At 41.5% G+C, this 20,259-nt stretch overlaps 1 protein-coding gene across 2 annotated transcripts in view; it reads right to left on the bottom strand.

Moving 5' to 3' along the window:
• Positions 1-20,259, bottom strand: part of LOC108935885 (protein O-mannosyl-transferase TMTC2-like) — a 29,169-nt gene that overhangs the window by 7,558 nt on the left and 1,352 nt on the right. Inside the window, exons 1-5 of one of the 2 annotated variants that reach the window (XM_029252455.1) lie at positions 20,167-20,236; positions 4,670-5,240; positions 3,071-3,890; positions 1,811-1,925; positions 960-1,045 (exon numbers count right to left, since the gene is read on the bottom strand). In XM_029252455.1, the coding sequence (XP_029108288.1) occupies positions 960-1,045; positions 1,811-1,925; positions 3,071-3,890; positions 4,670-5,240; positions 20,167-20,192 (1,618 nt within the window). In that variant the 5' untranslated portion in view covers positions 20,193-20,236. Of the gene's footprint in view, positions 1-959; positions 1,046-1,810; positions 1,926-3,070; positions 3,891-4,669; positions 5,241-20,166; positions 20,237-20,259 lie in introns of those variants that run through there. The other variant, XM_029252454.1, reaches the window with a different exon arrangement.

Raw genomic sequence — 20,259 nt, 5'->3', positions numbered from 1 at the left:
TACTTTTGAGTTTCTGCCAATTAATATATTGATATAGAATATATTAACATGAAGATTATCCTTAACTAAGCACCTACAGCTGGTAGTGTAATGATTACAGCTGCTGCCTTTGAACCCACAAATCACAGGTTCAAATCCCACCTCAAAGCTGTAGTACCCTTGAGCAAGGTACTTACTCTAATTGTTCTAGTAAAATCACCCAGCTGTATAAAAGGGTCGATAACTGTTTGGAAAAAAGTGTCAAGTAAATATACTGCATTGACTTTGTTCTCTCCTATCATGTCTTTTTTTTCTAATTTTGTTGTCTTTTTTGAAGTCTTTTTGTTTCACTTTTTATTATGCTGACTTTTACAGTTAAGTGATTTTTGTTGTTTTATCATTGTACTTTGTATATTTTCATTTCAGGCAGGCAGAAGCTTGGAGGGACCTCAGTCTTTCTGACAATAAAGTCTAAAGGAGAAAAGGCAAAAAAAATTGTGCACAGTTCAATTTTGTGAATTTTGTTTAGAAGGCTGTTTCAAGATTTGTTTTGTGTTAAAAGATCTCTGCAAGACAAAGACTGCAAATGACAAAGTTCTCTGCAAGAATAAGCACAAAATGTTACAGCAAAGAGCCAATGAAATTATTACTCTTTACTACAACTATAATTTGAATACTGCCGTATTTGCTATTTGACAAGTGGAAAAAAGACATGCTAACTGGCCTTGATCAAACCTTAGGATGAGAAACAATCAAGGCTCATTGTCAGTATGATGAGTGGGGGAGGTTCAGTGACCCCCCCCAACCACAGTATGACTGACAGCTGGAAGCCTGGCAGATAGAAGGTTAACAACTGAGTATAGAATCAAAGCCAGACTATCATCCCAGGACTATTTTCCACTAGGACTCAAATTAAAAAAAAAAAAAACTGAGGACCAAATCTGCAGAAAGGAATGAGGTTTTTTCTAAGTCCCACTTACAAGCCAAGGTGGGTCGGCTCCCGACAGCCAGCTTGTAGTAGTGCAGTGCTTCAGGAAACCTGCCGTGCTCCTGCAGCAACAAACCTCTGTGGGTTGAGAGAGTACATCTAGGTTCAGGTGAACAAACACAGTAGAAGAAGTACAGGTGTCTCAGTCTCCTTCCATACACATTTCTGTTTGAATAGGACATATGATCCAGTATGCTAGCTGGCCCTTTTCGATATGTGGATCTCTGAGGACAGCTTGAGTTGCCTGCTCTAGAAAAGTAACACTGGTGTAGGCAAGGCTGTGAAAGTAGACCTCAGGTTGATCTTAGAAGACCTTGGTTGAATTCGCGGCTTTGGAACAACAGTGTTTAAGGTGTTTGACATTCAACACACATGAGCAACCAGAAACAGAGATGCACAAATTCTGCAAGCTGAAGGCCACATCCCCTTGAGACCATGCAGCCTGTCTACATGACAAATGTCCTACTTAGAATCCCAACATAAGCAAGGGATTTGATCAGAGTTGGGCAAGGGAGCAGGGGCAGGGGTCACCTCCTATCGCATTGTTAATGCACTGTGTGTCATGTTATTCATCTCATTATTCACAGCAGCGTGAAACTCAAGTGCGGTCAAAACTGGCCTTTGACTGATGATGGTATTTTCTCCAGAACAGATCACAGCATCATTATCTCATCTCAATGGACGCTGTCGGTGAAAGTAGAGGAACCTATTGACTGAACAATATTTTACTTGCTTTGGACTGGAGTTTGCCACAAGACTTATGCGATGAATGGCACCATGTAGGATATAAAATACAATCCCAAATGGGGTGGTCATGAATAAACAGTGGTGTGACCTACTCACAGGTTGTACAGCATGTCTGCCATATTCCTGCGGTAGTAGAGTGCATTCTGGTAGGCCTTCTCAGCCTCCACCAGCTTTCCCTGGTTCTTCAGCACATTCCCAAGGTTGCCCCAAGCTGCCGGAGACAGGAACCCAATTTAAAAACACAACCTTCGCTATTTTTCCTCTTAGATAAGGTTTTTATGTTCCGAGAAGGCATTTATCTGCCCTGAGCATTTCCACCTGGTTTCGAAGCTGGAAGAGCGTTAATGTCCAAATTTACATGTAATTACCTCCAGAAATCCTTTCTGTTGAAATTAAACAAGGAAAGAGTTGCAATACTCGCAAAACAAACCAGGTTGATAATTATCGTGGAAACATTTAAAACAAATCTGTAACTGGTTAAAACAAATGGTGGAAGAACAGCATTGTAGGGTTATGGAAACAGTGTTTGTTTGCTTCCCCTGAGTTGATGAACAGTACACAGGTAAACATTAATGACAACGGGAACTATTTGTAGATGTAGGAAAGTTGATTTTTTTTGTAAATATGCATAGTACTGAATTTGCTTCATAGAGCACATCTTTAATAATGGAAAACCATTCATCTATATTTATTTATTTAACAAATACTTTTCTCCAAAGCATGCACAGGGTTAAGCTACCTACAGTTATTTACCCCCTTTAGCTGGGTAGTTATACATCAACTCCTTCCATTCACCATGGACTGTAGGCCTCCTGTCTGGAATATGTGTAGGTCACAGTCCTTCCCACCCTTGCGGCTGAACCACACTTTTGCCTTCATGGACCTTCATAGTCATCTGTTGTCCTTACCAACCTTCTGAGTCAACCAAACTTCTAACTTGGACTGACTAGCTTAGCAAGTTATCATTCTCAATTTAACCATTACAATGCTGCAGTGATCTACTGTCCATCCTTTCTATTCTGGTAGCCAAAAGCTTGCAAAATTTCATGACAGATTGTTGGTCCATTATTCACAAAGTTCTAAGTGAAATGAGACACGGAATAGGCCAAGGGTTCATCATCAGTTTTACAGACAGCTACTTGTGAAATTTACACCTGCGAAACATTAAAATAATGCATAGCAAGAATCCTTTTATGCATTACTGTACTTTATGAGCTTAATATGCTTTGTTAAATATGGAAGGAATCCTACAATAACGTTGGATTATAACAATATAACATCTTTCTTACTTGTTTCAACACTCTGGTTCTGTTTATGTGCAACAATTAAAAGCACCTTTGCACTTGGGTAATGTACCTTTAGCAGGATTGACAGCTATCCCTGACTTGTAGAGCATCTCCTCGCTCTGCCAGTCTCGATTCCTCAGGACAGTTTTGACGCCATACAGGACGACCAAGCTGAAGCCAAAGTAGAGCACGAGGGCCCGCCAGAGCCTGCTTCGGAGGCGGATGTGCAAGGCTCGTGCGCCCACTGCTACCAGCAAGCAGAAACCCATACTGGGGATATACAACACCCGCTCTGCAATGACGAACCCAACGTAGAAGAACAGATTAGTGGCTGGAAGGAATGGGATGGCCATGAGGCTCAAGGAGAATCCCACTACATTCTCAGATGTCGGCAGCGAAGCCTCGGTGCCCGTCAGGGCCTCTGTGCCATTTTCTACACTCTCTGGCAGCTCTGGCTCTGCATCCTGGCACTCATGATCCGACTGGCAGCTGTGGCCGTTGGCACTTGGTTTCCTGTCGGTCACGTTTCCATTGGTCTCCTTGGCCGGCGGCGGGCTACGCAGGGCGCACCAGGCAAGGAGCAGCAGACCACAATAGAAGGCGGTGGTGCAGAGGTTCCTCCAATCAGAGGTGCTCCTGAGCAGTGGCACAGCATCCATGGACCAGTCAAAGCTCAATGTGTCTGGAAACAGGAGCAGCCACGCACTAGCTGCTGGCAGGTACAGGAAAGTCAGCGTCCTGGTAAGGAGGCTGGGCGAGTCAGCCGCAGGGTTGTCTGAATTGGAGAAGGTGGGAGGCTTGTTGCCCATCCAATAAAGACGCAGCCCCAGCAGTACGACCCCCCAGGTTGCCAGCAAGGCGGATCGCAGCAGCAGACCGATGTTTGTCCTCTGCACAGGAAAACAAAACAGGAAAACCAAAAAAAAAAAAAAAAAAAAAAAAAACCCATGACATTTTTAACGGAATAAAAACTGCAAAAGAAAGTATGTGCTTAGAAACACCCGATGGCTCATTTTTTCAGCTGGGTAATTTTTAACTGCAAATATAAATACAGTGCTGCTTGATGGTATGTGAAATCCTTGTGTCCCTTGGTTTTACCACAAAATGGTTATTTAATGAGAAGCAGTGCTTCTCATGTGACATAATAGGTATGTAATAACCAGTTCCACATGTTGCTTTACACTTATTCATTTAACTGACATTTTTCTCTAAAGTGACTTACAATGTTAAGGTTACAGTTATTAGAAGCTCATAATTACTTATCCATTTTTGCAGCTGGGTAATTTTTAGTGGTGCAATTTAGAGTAAATACATTGCTTAAGGGTACTACAGCCAGAGGTGGGGTGAAAACCTGCAATCTCTAGCTCCAAAGTCAGAAACTCTAACCACTACGCTACCACATGCTTGCTTTACCAGCTTTATGTGTAGTACCAGCCACAGAAGTAGTACAGGTGTAAAAATAAGTGAAGCCAAAGTTGCATTGATTAAACCAAATAGATAAGTAGAATCAGGGGTGTAAATAATAGTCATATATTCATTTTATACATTTATTTTAATATTTTATACAAGAATAATAACCATCCCTATAGGGTTCACATATTTTAAAGCAGCTCTGCACAAACAGATTTAAATCCTGAAAATTATTAATACACACAAGAACAAGCAGTACCTTGTGGAGAAGAGCCCCAAGCTGTTGCAGTTTGAGTCGATGGAAGACAAAGATGTCATAGAGAACGGACACGGCCAGCACCGTGATGCCCTGCTCCTTCCACAACATGCTGCCCGTGGCACACGTCAAGGTGCCCAGGAACCAGGGCCAGCAGCGGGCAGAGCTCGGCGTCAGGGCACAGTGCCGAGTGTAGCATAGCAGCGACAGTAAGAAGAACAATGCCGCCCCGACGTCGGCCCGGCCCACGACCCCAGCCACCGCCTCGGTGTGCACTGGATGCGAGGCGAAGAGCAGGCCGGCCAGCAGACTCCAGTAACTCCTGCCCAAAAGCAAGCTGGACACATGGGTGAAGAGGAGAGTGACGGTGCAGTGGAGCACCACGTTCACTAGATGGTAGCCCCAAGGGTCCAGCCCACCAAAGGCATAGTTCAGGCGGAAAGAGAAGGTGCAGAGCGGCCGGTAAGACTTGTGGCTGCCGCTGTGGGTGAGCCGTGTCCCCCAGAAGTCGTCATAGAAAATGTTGATCCAGGGTGTTCCGGGAAGCAGGTCCTGGTTGGTTTTGATGGCACGGCTGGTGGAAGAGCAACGACAACGCGAATGAGATTCGTGACACCTCCAAGGCTTCGTGCAGCAACAGCTAAAACCCCACAGTGCAGACGGGAGACATTTACAGCCCATTTGTCAAACTAAAGTAAATAAAATATACAAGCAACTTCCCCTCCATATCTCTCCAATAGCTGTTTCGATGAAAAACCCAAATTTATAATTCTTAAGTTGCTGAGTGAAAAAAAAAGCCAGCCTGGAAGGCAATATTAACAATAACAAAGTTCATCAGAGAAAAAAAACATAGCAAAATATTCTTTAGGAAATAAAAACAGCATGACCCCTCCTTGAATCTGCAACCTTTGAATAAACAGCTTGGTTATTTTCATTCAGTGTTACCACCTGCATTGTGTAGCAATGAAAACATGAAAAGTAGTGAATAAAGATACAAGATTGTTTGCATTCTGATAAATATTGAATAGTTTCTTCCACTAAACTGCTGCTGGGAAGGGCTTTGCACCCTGTGATTCCAGGACAGCCTCTGAACTACCGTGACTCTGATCAGCACAAGTGGTCCATGACAAAGGATGGATGAATGGATGTGCTGGGAAGGATTTTACATTATGATCTAACTCACTGCAAGGACAATCTGCTCCTCATCCACCCAGGAAACGGTTTTTTGCATTAATGTGTATCCATTTAGCCGATTCCAAAAGAGAGAGTGAAGAAGTGGTAGGGAGCAATGTTTTTTTTTATGGATAAGTAGTGAGGTTCATGAAGCCAATGAGAGATCAGGACAGAAGTGGGTCTGAAACATAAGTGTTTTGACACTCTTCCTCACCTTTGGACTTTTAATCCGCACTTACTGGAGCTGTAACATATAGGCAAAGTGATGCATCCTGGTTGTTTGGATCAGATTATGGCGAGGAAGCACGTTTGCGGTCACAGGACGCGTTGGGATACGACTTCCTGCGATGCTATGTGCGCCTGGTCACGGATCATTTCACTGATCCCACAAAAAGAGATTAAGGGAGCTAAGCCCATTTGAATGTGTTCACAATGCATCAGTACGCAACTCTCCGTGGAAAATCTGTGCAGATGAGCCCACAAATATCTCTGGAGGAACTTGACTGGGGCCCTGTGAATATGATCCACAAAAATATTCACAGAGCATGTCCTAAAAATACATAAAGAGGTTATAGAGCAAGGGATTACAGTCATTTGCCAATTGATCGGAGCAACAGAGAAACATAATTCCCTAAATGCAGTGCACTGCTGGGAAATCAAATGTCATGTAATGCGTCATAGTTGTCCTGATGCTTTTGTACTATGGTCAAACCCATGAGCTTGTTGATCGTCTTGGTTGACCTGTAGCACCACAGTGGATGTGACCTTAGGGTTAGGGTTAACCCTAACAGACCATTACTAATAGGATAAACCTTAACTGACCCTTACTCTAAACCCGAACAACAACCTAATGAGTAACAGTCAGTCACGGTCATCATACGTTGGTCATCACAAGTTCTGGAAGTGCTTTAACCCTCATGCGATGAGCTTTGCCCATATTGATCTGGCTGTTAAATCACTCAAGACCAGCTGGTGAAGTAAACTGAGATCCGTGCCTGAAAAACAGCGGAAGAGCTGAATATCCCTGTAAACACGTTTGAACACCCCAAATGACCACAGAGATACTTCTAAATGCCCCGTCTTCCATATGGTGTCCATTAGCATTATTCTGGAGCAGCTCATTAACACATTTTAGCTTTACTGCTGTTGAGTCACTGAAACCACATCATCCCCCCTCCACTCCCCCCACACTGACATTTGTTTCATGGATTTTTGTTTTGCCGTTTCCTCTGCTTCACATGCAGCAGTGAACATAGAAGATAACTTTAAAATATTCTATTTGTGTGGAAACAGAACTTCTTTGGGAAATAATGCCCGAGGTCTCCGATCCAAGGAGTGTCTGTAGCTTTAAAAGTAAACACTGTGACCTTCAACTCAACCTTTACCCCGTTTCCTTTTATGTGTAATTTGTCAATGGTAAAATTTAGCTGGTATTTTTTATTGTAATTTTATCCAAGATTCTACTGCACTGACTGTGACAGCAGCGAATAATAATACAGTCAGTTCATCAAAGGGCCAAACAAAGACTCCTTTTCCCTTCTCCTTCCAAGCAGAGGGTGGGAAGCAACCGAGCTGCGGAGCGGCAGACGGGGCACAAAAAGATCCTGCTGTATAATTGGGCAATACCCAGGAGATCACTGTGGGGTGCTGAAATTTTGCTAAAAAATTTGAATAAATAAATAAATCAAGGGGGAAATTATATTAAAAAAATAAACTTGCCTTATAATAAATGAAGTATTACTATGAAATTGAAGCTCTGTCACATTATATATGATGTAAACATGGCATGACACAACGCCAGCCTGTGTCTTTGAAATGTTGCAGCTTTGTAGATATTTTCTACGAAACGAACTTTTGCTCTACACAGTAAACAGTTTATATCTATTTGTTCCCTTAGCGAACTTCATTCTTGAAAATAAAATTAATTTTCATTTCTTAGGTATACAGTGTATATACGTGCATGTTTGTAAAACTGTATAAGTATAAAGCAAGCTGTATATATGTAATATTGTTGTATGTGATATCATAAGTAATTACAATAAAAAGATAACATTTTTGCTATTTCAAATTTCACTTTACTTTCTTAATGACTTGTATGAGTTTATATATAAAATATGTTTTGTGGTATATATGCACATGTATCTAATCTAGAGATTGGTCTATTTGTATTCTAAATTTATTCTTGCCTCTGGGTGGCAAAAAGCCCAGCGGGGGGTGGAGTCGGAGCCACCAGACACTGCAGCGAAGAGCACAAAGAGAGGGTGAACTGGCACTCAGCCAAGCCAACCCAGTCTAGGGTTCAAACAAAGATCCAGCAGGAGACACAAAAGAAGCACAGGCCCACGTAGTCGCCGCGGAGAAAAACCGCACACGGTTAGTCTGCTCAAGGCAAAATGTGGACGAGGTAGAAACAGGGTCGTCCTACTCGTTTTAGAAGAAATAAACCGGAGCGCTGTCGATCCACCTCCATTCAGCGTCACTATTTAATCGCCAGCTTTGTCGCTTTTTCCAAAGTGGTCAACGAGTGACAACTTACGAGACTTATGACCACGCAGACGTATGACAGGTGCCACATTAACCTTTTGTATTTCGAGTCGTGACGTTCAGCTGTAGCGTCTAACAACTCCCTCCCAGTGAAATAGCGGAGTGCTCGAAATTCCCTTAACCACTATATACACTAAATAAAATAAAATCCCTTTGTCCAACGAAAGAAGCCGACAAAGGGCTGACCAAAGTCGATATTACAACTGCTTCCTATGCAACAAACCCAGCAAAGCAGATTGGGGTGTGTGCTGACACTGGAGCTGCTGGCACGACAAAGAGGAGGGGGCTCACAGCATTCTTCCACCCCCACCCTCAACAAGGATTGAATGGCAGGCGTGTGCAATCTTAATGAAAAACCAGCCAGATACACGTCTGACAAAAAGCCCATCAAAGACGTGCCCCCCAACTGGGAAGGATAAATGAGTTTTCTTAGATAACCAACTACTAGTTAAATTTAAACATAGGCATGCATGCCGTGTTGTTGGTGAGCCGGCAGCGGGACTGTGCCATGATGCACCAGCCATGTGACTCGAGGGAAAAAAAGCCACCCAGGTGTAACACAATGTGTTCTGAGGGCTACGGTACACGGCGGGTGTGTGTAGGCCTGTTCTCCCAACAATCATTTCAAAAGAATCCCTTTCATCCACTGTCCAGCCAGGGGACTCCTAAAATTATTATTACTTTATTTATTTATTTATTTTTTTTACTATATTAGTGGTTTGTCATTGATTCTTATCTTTCTAATTAATGCCCCGTACCCCCTTTGTAGTTTTTCATAATGAAAATTGCAAATCAGTTGCTTTCACTCACGGTGCCACTGACAGCCCTCCACCCCCTCGGGGTGTGGCAAGATTGTCAGTAATTTTTCCTTGGCTTCGTCTTCTTGTAGATTTTTCTTTTTTGCACAAGTCCAGAACAGATGTAATGACATTCTTGAACAGATATCTTTCCTTTCACACTGATAAACATATCTGGAAAATGATAAAGGTAAAGTAAACAAAGTAATGGTCAACCTCTTTTTTACGTCACTTTCCGCGCTCGTAGTTATCCATCGACTGGTACGCAATCAGTTCTCGTAAGCATGTCCCTGACTTGTCTAAGAGATGCGAGGAGTCACTATTAGTCATTAAGAGTGTACCGACTATGTGTTCTTAGGAAAAACACTCCCACACAAAATTGACTGGGGGGGTGACAGAGTACGATATTGTCTGTTGAGGGTGTCGTCACTAAGAAGGCTGAAAAGTGCTGATCTAAATTTACTCCTGTCAACTATTAATGCTCTGCCAGATGATGGCAATCATACGCATCCGTCCATCCATTCTGAACAATCGTTTGTCCTGATTGAGGTCGTGTGTATTACTTTTACTGTTTTTTTTTTTTTTTCTTTTTTTTTTTAAAAAAAAAATTGTAATTTCTTTTCCTTAGCAGTGTTAAGTGTAAGCAGGAAAAGACTGGTGTTTGGTCATCCAATAACAAATGAAGACCTATATGGACTTTAAACCCAGTGTAAAGTATTAGAGAGTATTACAAGTGAAGTAAGAGGGAAAAAAAAATTAAAAACTGCACTAATGAGGTCATTTGAGGAATGCAAATATTCAAAGGCTGCCAGTCATTAAAAGCCGATCATGCAGCTCTATTCATCTAAACCACAGTACAGAAAAATCCCAGTGTAAACAAAGGATCCATAACCTTAAACAACCCCCCCCAGTGTTTTTTGCACACTGCTGTGGTTCAGGTTTGTCTTGTTTAATTTAGCTTGATTTCTTTAGGAGTAGTTAAGCAAGATTAGCAGAAGAGGACCAGCTTGTACCTGGGTTTGTTCATGAGGCAGCTGGTAGTGTAAGTGGTTAGAGCTGCTGCCTTTGGACCCCAAGGTTGCAAGTTTGATCCCCACCTCTGGCTGTAGTACCCTTGACCAATGTACTTACTCTTAATTACTTTAGTAAAATTACCCAGCTGGTAAATGACTGTAAGCATGTGATAATTGTGACCTTAACATTGTAAGTCGCTTTGGAGAAAAGTGTCAGCTAAATGAATAAATGTAAATAAGGACAAGTGTTCGCAAATCACGCCCCAAGACAGTGTACACAGGCACCATGGGACTTACAGCTGATTTACTATGTATGAGGGTAGTACCCTTGAAAGTGTTCTGGTTTCACTCAGTACGTGGCTGAACTGTAAATAAAGGTCTGTTGCCTCACATTCACACTATAAAACATTTAAACACACAGAGCATCAAGTTAAACACACAGGAGTAAATAAGAATGAATCACTCCATGACCCCAAGCCCTGCTTCCCTCTCCTGTAATTATGGAGACAGATGCATGAGACAGGCTATGTTTCAGTGATCGGAACTGTAAGTCACTTTGGGGACAAGTGTTAGCTAAATAAATTTATATAAATTTGGATTTATTCGCTTAGCTGATGACTTCACCCAAAACAACTAACAATGTTAAGCTACTTACATTTGTACAACAGGGCAATTTAGTGTAAGAACCTTGCTCAAGGATACTACAGCTGGAGCCTGTGACCTTCAGGTTCAAAGGCAACAACTCTAACCACTACACTATTAATTTATTAAAGAAACAAATATATACATGGTATATGAAGACACAGAGGGAAGAATGCTCAAGGTCCATAAACATTAATTGCAAGAAAAATTAAATTTTAATTTTTCAAGACTCAATAAGTCATGTCATGTAGAATTTTTAAGGCAAAGCTCTAGAAATGGGTGTCAGATCATAATGAAGTAACTCTTACAACTTAACCCTCTTCATCCATGGTGTTGGTGTCTTTGGCTTTCATCAAACTGGGTCATCCATCAAAATAGACCACCTTTACAAAAATTTTCACATATAAACTCTTGTAAAATTAATTGACTGACCGCAACAAAACAACTTTACTCAGGACCATTTGTCATATTGAAAACACCAATAAAACAACCGTCTTGTTCTCACCCCATGGAATTGGATCGTTCTTTCACCTTGGGCTATATTTACACTGCCTGCTACATACATGGATATTGGTGGTTTTTCCATTTTGCTTCAGTGTTAAAATGTGGTTCGGTGTCTTAAAGTATCCATCAACCCATCCATTGTCAACAACTGCTTATCCCGAGATCATGGTGTAAATTTCTAAATTGATTCAAAGAGTGGACATTGATCATTCTTCCTTCTGTCTTCTCACATGCTTAAGTCTCAGAAGGCAATGGAAAATTATGAGCTTCAAAGGTTTTCATCATGGATGCTGTCGGCATGCACGCGGCACACTCCAGGGCATTTACACACATAATCTCCTGATGATAAGCAAGTGAATATAAGACTGAGCCACTTTTTCGAACAGGGGTTACGATTAATGATGCACTCAGCTACTACGGTAAGTGACAGTAATCCCCACCCCTTAGGTTTTGGGCCACCTGGTGGCTATTCACCCTTTTTCAAGAGCAGATTATCAAAGCACACTGATCTTCTAACCTATCTGCTAGTTCATCACCAAGGGATACAACTCCGACATATGAACGCCTGAATTCTCTATTGGATGCTCTTTGCTCTTTATTATAGGAGCCAAGATCTGACCCAACACACCACACATGTACAAAATGTAAACAAATCAACAAAATTGGTCATCAGTAATTTTATATGTTTGGATGCCTGATGTGGAGGATGTCATAAAGCCTTATGGCAACTAGATGAAGAAACCATATTTATGATTGTTGCAAATGGATCAAAAGCGGAGCGAAGACGCGTTCATTGTCAATCTTTAACGGGACCCTCTACAATATGATTTTAAATTCAAAGGTCACACCATCATGACCTATTCTGTGAAAAAAGGTGACCTGAGGCTTTGCACATACTGGCAGCCGGGAGAGTGTTAGCCGCATTCATCTGGAGCCCATCGCCTTCCTCCCTTCAACTCATCGCCTTGGGAACCAAGAGTTTCCTTTCACAAAATGCACAGCATGTAATTGGTTCTGCTCCCCGTGCTGTATGTGTCAGTCAGAGACTATAACACCGCCCGCCCCCCCCAGGACTTGTGCCTCTGATCCCTGACCATGTTTATGATCTGAGCGATTTAACCGCCAAATTGTTGAGTTAACTTCATTCCAAACTTATATGTTTTTATAAATATTGTCTTTAAAAGTTTAAATAACCTCTTCCAGGTTTCCTTACTCTTATTTGCAGAAAGTCTCCAAAGTGATATCCACAGCAGAATTTCGCCCCCTTTCTGAGAAGGACGACACCCTCATAGACCAAAAATGCTTTTCTCCACACCTGTTTGCAGGAGTGTGTTATAACTGAGTTACCAATGTTACATGTGGAAAAACTGGGAAGATCCAAACCACCTGAGTGATCATTTGTGACTCACACTTTCTTCTGGATTAATTAATGCACCATTTTCTGCAGACATTTCAGAAGGATGGTTAGCACACACCCCCAGCAATGTTTCTCTTACCATTCTTTCATCAGATGTAAATATTTTCACTGTTAATCAATATGCATACTATGTCATTATAAGGCCTTGATTACTTTCATTGATAACTGATGAAATAGAATATCAGTAGAAAAAAAACAGACAAAGGTAACAGAAAATCACTTATTCAATTCATAAGCTGCCAATAAACTCCCCCCCAGTCTATTTCTTTCATATAGAGGAGCTCTTCTAACGATGGGGGTGTGAGCCCGAGCCAAGACTCATGGATAACAGGCGCCAGTAAGAGCAACTGACAGGCTTTCCTCATTAGCAGCCGGAGAACGTTTAGCTAATTGAGCCATAATGAGCAGAAGCAGGCCTTTGAAATTTTTCATTGTTGGAGCCCTGGCATCGATAGGGCTAACCTCACCCTTTAGTGCAGTGACTCACGGAAAGAAAATTGCAACCTGAACTGTTTTCACCGAGTCCTGCAGCCATTGCGGTAGAAAATCAGATGTGGAAACACGTGTCCTCCTGGTTCACCACCTCAGTTAGTGACAGGCAGTCAGTGATGGGTAGGACCTTCAGGGACTAGGCAGAACTAGGTGTGTAGAGAGGCTGTACATCTTCATGGAGCAGGAGCAGAAGCACATGTAGAACCAGACACCTTCTCCCTCATTTTGTTACGGATTTTCAGTGACGCATAAATATATATATAAATATGTTGGATGTATGATCAAAAATGTGAGAAAAAGTATGTTACACAGGCCAATACAGTCCATCCACAGAGTAACGCCGGAGTAACAAATTTCAGAATCAAGGGGAGAAGGGAAAAAACTGATTTGAAATAATAATAATAATAATAATAATAATGATGATGAGTACAAAATTAATAAAACAGAAAAACAGGCATTGAAAAAAAATGTATATATGCAAATTTAGATACACACGAGGGACTATAAACATTTGCAAAAAATGCCTTTGGAAGAGCCATGTGTGCAGACCTATCACAGATATATATATCTGTGATAAGTCTGCACACAGATTTTATATATATATCAGGCAATCAGAGAAAGCCTAGTCCATGATCCAGGCTCAGTGCCTTCATCTCTCAAAGTTTGCAGAGCAGGCTCTTGTTTGAACATGTTTCGCAGCATTCATAAGCCCATTTTTTTTTTTTATTTCACTTGTTAAAACTGAACTTTTCAGGAACCCACATACATATGCACATACTTATGTTTTCATATAAAAAAACATTGAGTATGCTTTGACATATCTATATCTATATATGCAGTGTGTGATATGCATATACATGAACACACACACACACACACAAACACACGCTCACATATATACGTAAAGTATACGAAAATACAAAACGTGAGGGCATGCAACCATAGCACTCACAAGCCATCTGCGTCATCTACCTGTCACTCTGTAATAACTTGCCCGAAAGTTGCTTTGGCTGGAAGTGGAAGTACACCAACGAAAACACCCCCAACATCCCTCCCCTTCCGAACACAGCAGAGCCTAGCATACAACTCGCTCATTATGCTTGAGGGCCTAACTACCACCAGCATCTTTTCAACCACCAGAGACCCACCTGTCGAGACATGAAACACGTTCCCTCCAAGAAACACCTTGCAGAGATTGTGTCAAGGATTTGGGTGTCCTGCTGGATGGAAAGCTGTCGTTTGTATGTCACGTAAATGCTTTGACTAAGTCGTGCTTCCTTCAGTTAAGAAACACCTAAATTACGGCGATTCCTATGTAGGCAGGATGCCGAGAAACTGGTTCATGCTTCTGTTTCAAGCAGGCTGGACTATTGTAATGCTTTACTATCGGGTTGTCCATACCAGACTGTATCCAGGCTAAAGCTGGTACAAAATGCTGCTGTGAGAATTGTCACTAGAACTAGGAAGTACGACCATATAACACAGTACTTAAATCCTTGCATTGGCTCCTGGTCGCATTTACAGTTGATGATAAAATCCTACTTTTGACCTATAAGGCAGTACATGGCATTACTCCAGTTTACCTTTGCGAGATTATTGACTCTTATATCCCAGGACGATATCTCCGTTCATTAGATGCAGGTAAAGTACCTGTGATCAATAAGACCTCAGTAGGAGGTCGCGCCTTTAGCTATAGAGCACCTAAACTGTGGAAGAGTCAACTAGTTACTGTCAGAAATGTCCTGTCTGTCTCTTGTCTTCAAATCCAGACTAAAGACTTACATGTTCACTCAGGCATTTCACCTCGAAATATAATTTCACTTGCCCGTGTTTGTTTTTACCACCTTTATACCAATGCATATTAAATTGGCTTGTTTAAGTTACAAATTACTAACTATTTCTTGTTGAGCATTGTCTCGCTACATAAGACTTGAGGAGGCTGACCGGCGGTGACTGAAGATGATGACCAACTGCCATGATGGACAAGACGTACCATGCCGAGCTTGGGGATTCAAGCTACCATACAGCAACAATATCATTATTACTTGTAAACTGACTCAGAATTGTTACTTAATCTAGAATGCCCAGGAGGGGTGGGCAACCGTTGGCCATTGGACCCCCAGAGGTTTTTTCTCCCTCAACTTTCATTTGGGAGTTTTCGTTCCTTTCCTCCGTGGCCAGTAGGCATACTTATAGCTCTATAAAAGTATTATATTATGGTAGTCAACTGTCTTCTTTATTTACAATTATTCACTTAGCAGACACTTTTCTCTAAAGCAACTTACAATGGATACTATGTAGCGTTACCAGCCCACACACCTTATTCACCAAGGTGACTTACACTGCTAGATACACTACTTACACTGGGTCACTCATCCATACATGAGTGGAACATACTCTCTCTGTCACTCACACACTATTGGGAAACCTGAACAGCACGTCTTTGGACTGTGGGAGGAAACCGGAGCACCTCGAGGAAACCCGCACAGACACAGGGAGAACATGCAAACTCCACACAGACTGAGAGGCGATCGAACCTGCATCTTCTCGCACCACCCAGGCACTATGAGACAGCAGCACTACTCACTGTGCCACCGTGCCACCCACAGATACATCCCATGGTGACTGAAGATGATGACCAACTATTTATCTGATGTATTTGTTTTTTTAGTCTAATGACTGTGTTAAAGCGCTCTGTGTCACTGCGTGAGAAGAGCGCTCTTTAAGAATAAATTGAATTGAAGCGCGACGCACACACACAGTCTGAAGTCACTTGTCCGAAGTGGGGTTGTGGCAAGCCGGAGCCTAACCGGCAACACAGGGTGTAAGGCCGGAGAGGGAGGGGACACACCCAGGACAGGACGCCAGTCCATCACAAGGTACCCCAAGCGGGACTCAAACCCCAGACCCACCAGAGAGGAGGACCCAGCCAAACCCGCTGTGCCACCGCACCCCCCTCAAAGTTCTCCAAACAAATGCATTTCTATACCGAAATGCATCATTCTTACATAATCACTTTTTGAGAAGGTATCATTTTTTTTTTTAAAAGTTGAAAAGTGTAAAACAATCTGAATTATTGCCTGCAGTTAGTGAACAAAATATATTACAGCGTTAGAAACACAGGATGCAAGACAAGGGTCCACCAAGGATGTGACGGCAGCCCATCGCAACACCATCACACACACACACACTCGTTCACACACACAGACACATGCTAAGGGCAATTTAGAGCCACCAATTTGGAAGTCCACCCACAATCCCAGCAAAGTGATGGAAGACACAAATATGTAAAATAGAGTACTGCAAAACAGAGTTAAGCTCTTCTTTTCAGTCTTCTTTTCAGAGCGATGAAGGTCGATGATGTTTTCTACCCAGACTAAAGGCCAAGGTGCTTTGTACTGGGGCCTCAAACAGCGATCGCCAGACAGCCACCATGGGGGGAGGGGTCGCAATGGACCACATATTCATTTACCAGCCATTCTTCTTCAGAGTTAAATGCAACTCAGGACAAACGACCACGGATTCTACAAGTGGGCAGGAGCTTCCATGTGAGATATCGGTTAAGAGGGAGTTTGTTTTCAGAGGAACTGACTGAACACCCTTCCCCAAATCTCATTCTGCAGCTAATCCCATTAAAATGAGAAGATCAGAGAGCACAGGCCGGATAGCAGATTACTGGAGTCAGTGGCCACCCTGGTTCAGAAACCCCATCAAGACCCATTATGGATGTGCCAGAATTAAAGGATATAATTTGATTTCAATGAATGAAGGAGTGTAATGTTACACCAGACTTGGATACATAATATTTATTCAATTAATTGATGCTTTTCTCCAAAGAAACATATGTTACATTTAAGTGCTTAAAGAAGGCTCTATGCTAAGCAGAGGTTTTATGACCACAGATTATTATTTCTAAAAAAAGCAGGTCACAGGAACTTTTTGAGGTTAATTTTGTGCAGTAATTCAGGCCAGAAAAGTGTTCCTGCTGAGCTGCAGTGCACTGGATGCAGCGGGATGATTATCTTTAAAGACCAGTTTCTAAAGAGCTGGTGAAGAGACCACAACACTGCCAAGGATGGTGGACACATGTAGCTGTGGCCTGTGAGCCGCAGACCCGCAGGAGGCAGTGTGAGATCAGGATACATCGGGGGACAGTTGGTAGTATAGTGGCTAGAGCTGCTGCTATTAGACCTAAAGGTCAAAGGTTTGAATCTCATCTCCAGCTGTAGTACCCTTGAGCAAGGTACTTACCCTAAATTTTTCTGGTAAAATTACCCAGTTGTACAAATGTGTAAATAATTGTAAGGTTCTTTGGAGAAAAGAGTTAGTTAAATGAATAAAAGTCGGGCCCTGTGGTCTTCTTAACAGCGATTTACAGTGAATTTAGAGAAACTACCATAAAAAAATACCTGCTGGACTTAGACACCTATTAATTCTTAAGACCATTTTAAAAAATAATAATAATGACAATATCAACTGGCTTTTCTTCTTAGATTCTATTGGAGTGCATTTTTATTATATTACTGTATTATTCACTACTCTTTATGACAGTTTTTACATTGTTTGGATTATTTTGTTTTTTTTTTTTTTTTTTTATTTATAACCGTGAACCAGACACTGAAGAGAGTTCCAGAATACAGAATGCCAATGTCACTTGGTAATTTTCCACAGACCAAGCAGAGGAGGCAAAAAGGCCTTGACCAGCTTTGTTTTAAGAACATACGGACAAGCAGTAGGTTTCGAAGAAAATCTGAGGCTGTACTAAAAGATGGGACAGAGACAGAGGGGCGAGCACACAGGATACGCTCGGAAACACAGGGGACCCACATCGGTGCGGCCAGACCTGCTTTCCAAACGATGGACAAAAAACATAGTTAACTTCTGCAGAAGAGCAATAAAACCTTTAATGCTTCATCGTGCTGCATCATTGAGACTCCAAAGAACATCACAGTATCTGAAAAAAGTCACAATTACTGCAACAGTTACTGGGGTTATGAGAGCAGTAAGCAGGCAGCCCAGAACTGATGAGGACCAAGAAATTCCATCACCATCAAATGAACTGTGGGCCTCTACGGTCCTACAATATGGTTTTAGCAGTAAATATTACTCCTATTTTTAATGTAACTATAATATCCTGCATCATGGTTCCACTTACATATATACACTTAAGCAATTTTAAAAAGAGAAATATTGAAAAATACACTTCTTTTTAGGGTTAACATTCCTGCCATAATACAATTATATTACCATTTGTGGTCACCTTTGCTATGTAGAAGTCAATTACGTCTTGTCTAAACACTAATTTCCAAATTCTAAAAACTATTCAGTTGGAAATTTTAAGAAAAAAAAAACAAGTAAATAAAAATATGGGGCTCTGGAAGGTATCTAGTCCATGGTTTTCCATGATCTCAAATAAAATGGAATGAGTCCGAGACCAAATCTTCAGTGTTTATGTGGGTTGTGGATTACGGCACCAATGAAAAACATCTAATCAAGTGCATTTTTAGAAACAAACAAGTTAGCGGGTGTTTCCACCATAATGCTTGTGTTGTGGAAATAATACATACTGTACGATCATATCACGGGGAACTGTATCGTGTAGAGGAATGTGGAAAAGTCATCTATCACAGCAATGCCAGAAATGAGCTCTTCTGTGTTCTCAGGCCTATAAATAGACTCGAGATGGGGGGGGGACACCAAGTTCCATTTACAATTACATTATTCATTTAGCAGACGCTTTCTCCAACTCGACGTACATCTCACAGGACAGACAATGTGCGCAAATTGCATTACACCAACAAGTTCTGACGATCAATAAATTTTAAGTTCCAAACAAAATACAGCAGTTCTAGCGCCAGAAACAAGGCTTCCTAACCCTTCCCGTACAGGATACCCATATTCATAAAGGCCTCAGCCTTTAGTACAAAGTATCTGCTCATTCAGCACAGAAAACACAACCGATGATGGCACAAATCGGGCCTTAGGTATGTTTCAGCAGATATTTTCAGATAAAACAATAAATGTGCTACAATTACACGTAAAATTAATTTATAACTTTTTAAAAAAAAAAAGCCAAACCATCAGCATGATATATCTTATATTTCTAACAGTATGACCACAGATATGGCCAGCCTTAAATTGTACATAAAATAATTTTCATTATAATTATACATGCTATATTCAGTTTTCAGTCTGTTTTGTTAAAGCATAAATCTGTGTTTTGAGCAAACATAATGATCACGTGTTCTTATAATTACATATAAATAACTTACTGATAAATTCAAAGTTTATTTTCCCTTCTCCATAGTTGGTATGAATCTACACCTAAAATTAAAACACTTTTGTCATATACAAGTGTGTACACCTTGATTAATTTAGATACAGAAGTCTGGGGGGGATCATTCTTGCCGTCTCTCCCTGAGACACATCTACGTAATCAGACGAAGGATCCAGCTTCGACTCAAAGTTTCACTGGCTCAAAGCCATCTTTTTGTGCTTCCAACTAGTAAGATAAGAACACACTACAGTGCTGCTAAGGGCACATTGACAAAAACACCTAACAATGAAATTAACATGGGCACGGGGAGTCCTGAAAGCACAAGTACTACTAATGCTGAACGCACGCTGGGCGTCTCCTGTTTCCTACATCAAATTCCAGCTGGGTGATTAGAAGTATAACATCAACGTTGCACTGCTTTCTCACATCAAACAACATTTAATTTGTAGTTCAGTTCAGGGTTTTAATCTATACCCCAGCAATCTATTTACAACAGAGGCGTCCCTCATGATGACATCACACGACAGCCATTCGAACAAGGTTCATCTCCATTCGCATACCACCATCTTCACTCCAGTGCCAATATAAACTACTTAAGTTTGATAATAGTATCACCTCCCCCTCCCTCTGCATTTCATTACCACTTCATTTGCTGAAGGTCCCTCATGCAGCTCTCAGGAACAGCAGCACAGCAGGCATTCGCTGACTGATACTGATATACCAGCTGCTACTTA

Source organism: Scleropages formosus, chromosome 5 (assembly GCF_900964775.1).
Source record: "Scleropages formosus chromosome 5, fSclFor1.1, whole genome shotgun sequence".
NCBI lineage: Eukaryota > Metazoa > Chordata > Actinopteri > Osteoglossiformes > Osteoglossidae > Scleropages > Scleropages formosus.
This window is presented reverse-complemented; position numbering and strand designations above follow the sequence as displayed.